Source organism: Sparus aurata, chromosome 13, assembly GCF_900880675.1.
Source record: "Sparus aurata chromosome 13, fSpaAur1.1, whole genome shotgun sequence".
NCBI classification, from domain to species: Eukaryota; Metazoa; Chordata; class Actinopteri; order Spariformes; family Sparidae; genus Sparus; species Sparus aurata.
This window is the reverse complement of record NC_044199.1, coordinates 25,359,985-25,367,208: the sequence shown is the minus strand read 5'-3', so window position 1 is coordinate 25,367,208 and position 7,224 is coordinate 25,359,985. Positions and strand designations below refer to the sequence as shown.

General features: G+C 37.0%; 1 protein-coding gene across 1 annotated transcript; it reads left to right on the top strand.

Moving 5' to 3' along the window:
• The first annotated feature begins 514 nt into the window (after positions 1–514).
• Positions 515–3,480, top strand: nhp2 (NHP2 ribonucleoprotein homolog (yeast)). The gene is made up of 4 exons (XM_030438436.1): positions 515–825; positions 1,636–1,705; positions 1,911–2,016; positions 2,575–3,480. Exons 1-4 carry the CDS (start codon positions 660–662, stop codon positions 2,698–2,700), a joined length of 468 nt encoding a protein of 155 aa, XP_030294296.1. The 5' UTR covers positions 515–659; the 3' UTR covers positions 2,701–3,480.
• The last annotated feature ends 3,744 nt before the right edge of the window (positions 3,481–7,224 follow it).

Sequence of the window (7,224 nt, the reverse complement as noted above, 5' to 3'; positions counted from 1 at the left end):
ACTCGTCCTACAATCCCAAAGTGTCATTATTTGACGAGAGAGACTCAAAAATCGTTTCTTACAAACAGGACCTTTAAAGAAAAATCATTATGGGATTCTTCATTGAAAAAAAAAAACAGGTTGAAAGGTCAGATATTATGATCCATACAAATGGTTTTCATTATGGGTTTACTATATAAAAAAAGGTTTCTTCTTAATAGAATTAGAGCTGTAGAATATAAAGTCTGCATGGGGCTGACAGACGATACATAGAAAAACACAAAATTCAGAAAAATATTAAAAAGTGAAACCAATCAATCAGTTTATCAATCAATATAGCCTTCATAGATTATGCATATTATGCGTTTCGAAAATAAATTTGAGTTGGGAACGAATTATAAAACACAGAAAAAAATTAATAAACGGAAAACAAATGGTAAAAAGAGGGGAAAAGGAATCTGATGAATGAAAACCTGCTTGGCCCTTTATCTTGAAAAGTCAGGTCGTTGTTCCCCTCCGGCCCGCTGAAGGCGCTGTTGTTCTTTCTTCAGACAAACGGATGAAGAAGAGACTCAAACACGTGTGGTTCCGTTTTTTTTGCAGAGTGCGTGTTGTGACCGACCTAACAGGAATTAATCAGAAACAACTGAACGCGTACTGATTATTAATATTGATCAGAAATGACGAAGGTGAAGAAAGAGAAGGTCGCTGCGGACGGGGAGGAAGCCGCAGCTGCCGACGGGAACGAGAAGACTTACCAGGAGCTGATCGCTAACGTGAATCCGATCTCTCAGCCGCTGGCCTCCAAAAAACTCAGCAAGAAACTCTACAAATGCGTCAAGAAAGGTAAGAAATACAGAATATACAGCAGGGAGTTTAACTGGGCTGCTGACATGCGGTGATCTCTGCCCCTTCCCTCTGGTTTTAGTTCGAGATTACCAAACTCAATTGAAAATGTAATGATTTTTCTGATATTTTGTGTGTCAGCATAGCTTACTCACGTATTATGTCGAGAAATGAGATATCGCACAATTCTTTACATTCTTCTGAATAATTCGGGAACAGGTCCCTAAAACTTTGGGGTCGTTTTCCTCGTGGAAGAAGCGTCTCGTGTTGTCAGGAAATGTTTGAATGGATTGTTTGTTCCGGTTCCTGCCTCGTGCTGGCAGCAGAGACGTACTTAGAAATGATCCTGTGTCCTTTTTCATCAGTCAGATTTGTGTGTGCTGTTAAGATTTAATTCAGTTCACTCCCTCTTTCGTCTTTTGTTAAAAGAATGCGGAACTAACATTTTAGCAGGGATGACAGAGGTCAAAGGTCATCAAATGAGATCTTTTACGAATGGTCGAACTCTTGTGATTAATTCGGGATTCATCTATTAATCGAAACTGATTGTTGATTATTGTTATTATAATCATTGATAAGCCATTTACTTCATTGGGGTGACTAATGTCCCCTCCTCCTCCAGGCTGCAACCAGAGACAAAAACAGCCATGTTTTTTATTATGTTAATGTGCCACGAAGTTGTGTGAGCAAGATTGGAATAATTTTGTGGCAGAAATTTCGGGTGAATAGAAATGGTAGTGTTTACTAAAACTGACCGATGTTTGATTGAAGTCTGGAACAGTGTATTCATGGTCCTTTCTGTCATTCCAGCTGCCAAAGTGAAGAACATCCGCCGAGGCGTGAAAGAGGTGCAGAAGTTTATCAACAAAGGAGAGAAAGGGTAAGTCAGCCATGTTTTTCCACTTTTCGCTGTAAAGGGCCATCGCGTCACTTGACCACATACTCTAGATTTAATCAGAGTTGGGTCATATCTGAGGAGAAGGCTATTTCAGATTCAGACCACCTGCCACTCTTGGTGTAGACAAACCTTTAACAACATAGATTGAATCTGTGTCTTGTGTATTTATTGATCTTTCTCTCTGCAGAATTGTGGTGTTGGCTGGTGACACGCTGCCCATCGATGTGTACTGTCACCTTCCGGTCATGTGCGAGGACCGAAACCTGCCATACGCCTACATCCCCTCCAAAGTGGTGAGTCTGCAAATTAAAATCATCTTGAGTCTGTATATTATCGAGTTGATATCAGTGTCTAGGTGAATAGAGGAGAGTGTGAGTGATCCAGGAATATAAGAACCATGTTGGTTAGACATTAGTCAGTTTTAATAATGCAACATGAATACAATAATGATGTAAAGTGAAAACTGCTGATATTAACGCAATTTTCTCTTCTGTTTTCCTGTATATGTTTACATTTATTCAAATTGGCACCATTAAAACATGCCGAATCGGCTATTAGTGGTTTCTGTTTGCAATGTACAAATGCACAGACAACTATCACTGCATCACTTTGATACGGAGGAAAACTTAAAAACATGATTGTAAGGGAAGTCCTAAATTCAAAGGAGCGTTTTTTCTCTGGTTTCTTGGTGGATTTCTGTACACTTTCCATCGTTGAACAATTTTGATATTGTTCATTGTCTTGTGACTCTGAGAGTGGCAACAGTGACTTTTAATCTTGTTTATAAAATATTTATTTAGCTGATGTTTTCGTCCCAGTCAACTGAAAGCAATTTCTTCGTCTGTTTCCAGGATCTGGGTTCGTCTGCAGGCTCTAAGAGGCCGACCTGCGTGATCCTGATCAAACCTCATCAGGACTATCAGGAGGCCTACGACGAGTGTGTGGAGGAGGTGTCCAGCCTCCCCAAACCTCTCTGAGACAACAGCCAATCGGAGAAAAATCTCTGAGGTCCCTGCCTTCCTTAAAATAAACCCACACTTTAAAGGAGCAGTCCGGCATTTTAGGCAATCCTCGTTTCACATCACTAGCGCCGCCAAAACCCCAACGCCTCCTTTTTCCAAAAATACCAATCAGACAGTTGGAGCAGTTGGAAGGTGGAGCCAATGTGCTAGCAGTCTCTGTGCTAAGCTAGGCTAAACCTCTCCTGGACCATCTGACTCTGATGAAGACAAAGAACAAGAGGTTTTAATAATCGACAGTTTGTTTCTGTAAATAAACAGTGTGTTGTGTTTAAAGGAGGTTCCACTTCCTGTTTAGTGGGTGATGCTCCGATCTGATCAGATCTGGTCATCTTCACTGCAAATATTGAAATATTTTCATCTATTTTTTCAACAAAATACAAAAATTACGAACGTTAATACAGTTTCTGTAAAAGTAAACAACAGATTTGTTCAGCTGATCAGATTGATAAAAGGTCAGAAGACAGTTTGTCAGCAAACTGTCGATTCTCAGTTAAAAGTTTGATCGTTTTGCATACAGACTTTGTTTTTCTTCTACTGTAAAGTGATTATATGCTTTTTAATTTTTTTCCTCTTTTCACCTAATATTGACTTGGTGATGTTTTGGTGTCTCTGCAGTTAAATGTTTTATTTTGATTACTTATAAAAGTGACTGCCTAGAAATATTTGTTAGATTTTGCAAATTATAACTTTCATAAGTGTTGTTTGATTTTTTTAATTAAAAGAAATGTGAACTGAGTCTGGTCTCTTTTGCTCTGAATATCAAACTGACTCGACATATTTTACTTGAAAGGAGCAGTCCAGGAAACCATGGTGTTCATGTCCATGTTTAACTTGTCAGAATCAGAATATTTATCTTTGAGTTCTGATCTGCTGGTTCAATTTTCAATCAACCCAACAAACAAACTGAAGGAATAAAGTCGATGATGCAAGAACACAGTGTGTGGAGAACCGATTTTCATAGTCATAATTCAGTTTACAGATCTGAAGATAAATCATAGTTTGCAAGGAAGCTCTGGAAGGTAGAATGTGATTTGGCTCTAATTATACAGAATAATCAGTCAGTATACTTTTAACATAAACGTGCTAAACTGATGGAACCAGGTCAGGTGAATATTAGATTAAAATGCAGCCATCTGTTTACATATGTGATTTAATTTTATATGAAGAATAAAAACAAAAAAAATAATACAAACTCCAATTCCAATGACGTTGGGATGTTGTGTAAAACGTAAATAAACACAATACAATGATTTGCAAATCCTTTTCAACTTGGATTCAACTGAATACACTACAAAGATAAGATATTTAATGTTCAAACCTAACCCTTACCATTTATGTGCACAGATTTCTCCAGATTCTCTGAATCTTTTAATAATAATGGAGATGATAAAATCTGTAAATTCCTTGCAAATTTACGTTGAGAAACATTCTTAAAAGACTGCACAGGTGAACAGGTTAATTGGAAACAGGTGAGTGCCATGATTGGGTATAAAAGGAGCATCTCCAAAAGGCTCAGTCGTTCACAAGCAAGGTTCACCACTTTGTGAACAACTAGTCAACAATGTTCCAAACAGGTTTTTTTGGAGCATTCCTAAACTTTCCCATTCTTTTGTTGCCGCTGTTCCAGCTTTTTTGGAATGTGTTGCAGGCATCAAATTCAAAATGAGTGAATATTTGCCAAAAAACAAAGTGTGTCAGTTTGAATATTGAATATCTTGTTTTTGTAGTGAAATTCAACTGAATATAAGTTGAAAAGTATTTGCAAATCATTTTATTCTGTTTTATTTATGTTTTACACAATGTCTCAACTTCAGTAGAATTGGGGTTTGTAAAGACTTACTTGGATTTAAAACTTTTAAATGAGCACTTATTTCAAGTTAATGAACAATACAGATTATTGAGTGGCCTGAAAAAAACTAACTTTGTGTTTATTTATTTTCACTTTAATTAGCCTTAATTTAGAGATTTGAAGAAATGATTGAGAAATAAAGGAACTGTAAAATGATAATTATCTAACACTGTTCTGCTTGTTGTCTTTGATGGGTTTGCAATATATTTTCATTTGTATTTTATTTGGTATTTATTTGTTACTACTTTTGACATGGACATATTGTTTGATTCATCAGTAAATCTTGGATTTTTATGATCCAAGATTGCTGCTGTCAACTGTTGTTTAATGTTTCAGCCACACGGCGGCAGCATCGTATCATCTTCTGAAACGGAACCTCCATCTGTGACCACCGTTTGGCACCACCTCGCAACAACCAAACACACTTTTATTCGTTTTAACCAAACATTAAAATGACATTTACACTTAATTACGTTTCAAAGCTGAAGAGTTTCATGATTCCCTCACACCATAGATTGTGCGTTCAGATAAAAAAGATTTTAAGTAGAAAGTTTATAAGGTTTGGAACTATATTGTTTCAACACACAGCAGTTTGTGCTTTTTAAGCTGCAGCTACTTTCCAAATGGGATTATTGGCTTATTTTTTCATGAAAATGGAGTTTATATGATTCAGTATTATTTTTGCCATCATCATCATCATCATCAACATGGCTTCTGATCTACTGAGAGGCTATCTCACACCCACTCAACAAGCCTTCATCATCCAGATTTGCTTTAGACCAGCATCTAGAAATGTATTTGTACTTTGAGCTAATTCAGATGGAAATTTGACTTCTGTTTAAATGTTCTTTAAAAATGTTGTTGCATTTAACGTCATCATGTCAGACCCACAGGTCGATTTAATGAACACAAACCTTTTTAGTCCAAGGGATCTTAAAACATTTCCCATAAGTTTTGACAAAGTGTGTGAGAGTTTAGTTTGCTTCATTTATTGTCATACAACAGAACTCATCAATGCAACTGCCAAATCGCACCTTTTAGAGTGCCTTTGAATGCACCATGTTTGAAGTTTAAGATAAACACAATCAAATTAGTAAAAAGTTTCAAATATATCAACAGAGAAACAAGATGGTGGTCACACACATGCACACACACATTAAACACGAATACTAAACAAACACACACACATTAAAGTGTGCTGACTGACTATCAGTTGTATCAAGATCAGATAGTTTTCATCAAACTGTTGATGACACAACACGAGGAGGAGTACTGAAAGTGTGCCAACTGTTTACTGCCACATGCCTCATCAATGGAGAGCATGGTGGCAAAACACACACACACACACACACACACACACACACAGCTGTCTGAAGGTTCAATCAGTCATTTTATGAAACCACAGGATTTGAATGTCAGTCTGGGTGGTAAAAAACCCAAATATATTACAGGTGTTTGCTGAAGACAGATTTAGAAACGGGATGAAGTCATTGATTTGCAAGTCGAAAATAAGTATTATTAGCACAATGTAATTTAAGTTATTTCAGTAAAAGTACTCATGGTGCAGTAAATGTTCCCTGTCAGTGTTTTACTATTATACCTGATATTTTTTCGTTTAAAGGTCCTATCTGTAAAATAAATTGATTTTGAGGTATCACTCCAAATTTAATCGATGCTTTGGGATGGTGGCCGGCCCGTCCTATGATCTAAGCATCAGTTTTTGACAGGTTGGGAATGAGACTCAAATATCAGATGTTCTTACAAATTGGTCCTTTAAAGCAACATTATGTAGAATTTTTTTTTTTTTATGATTTGGCGCCCCCCACAGTTGTGCAATGTCACAGTTGTAAATACAAATCCCAGGTCTGGAACAATTTGTCAGACATAATGTATGGGCTAACTACAAACGTAAGTCATCACAAGTCAAAACTTGTATGTTGAAGTAAACAATGTATGTGACGCTGTGATCCTACCCTCCCACTGAAGTTACATAGTGCCGAAACAAGTGATAGATTAAAAGACAATGTACCATCAGAAGTTTGAAGTTTTTATTTTAAGGTTAAAAAAAGTTACATTGGTAAGGTTGCTTTAATATAAAGATGTTGTTTATAGCTGCTTTAATGCATCTTACAGTTTTTATTGATTGCTTTGACCTGTTTAAACAAACTGGGATCCACTTGGTTTTCATCATCACTGTCTCAGCAGAGCACAAGACACCTCTTGCAAATGTGTTAACCATTTCTCATTGAATTGACACATTTTCCCCACCCTTTTGCAGAACAGTTAACACAGATGTCATTCAAGCAGTCCAAACTCCATTGTTTTAGCTATGGTAACCAAACAGAAACCATCTGTTCCTAACTATTAGAAACTACCTACATCAGTATGAAATCACTAAAGCACCTGTTTGACACTCCTAAACACAAATCTTCAATGAGCAATCAGTCTGCAGGCCTTAAAAAGTGCAGCGGCTGTGTTGTTCTTTGCCAACATGGATTGAAGAGGTCTAAGGCAGATGAGAGTGAGAAATAGGTGCAGAGGAATGTCAAGGTTGGATGGCATGCAAGAAGATTTTTCCCTTGGTTCATTGCAAGAGAGGATAATGAATGTGATGTGGATGAGGCCATGTG

What these genes read in the sequence shown, in the direction of transcription:
- nhp2 (XM_030438436.1), top strand. Translation starts at nt 660, where the DNA reads ATGACGAAGGTGAAGAAAGAGAAGGTCGCTGCGGACGGGGAGGAAGCC. An exon ending in CTACAAATGCGTCAAGAAAG is followed by an intron (nt 826 to 1,635) that starts GTAAGAAATACA and finishes CTGTCATTCCAG; the next exon opens with CTGCCAAAGTGAAGAACATC. An exon ending in ATCAACAAAGGAGAGAAAGG is followed by an intron (nt 1,706 to 1,910) that starts GTAAGTCAGCCA and finishes TTCTCTCTGCAG; the next exon opens with AATTGTGGTGTTGGCTGGTG.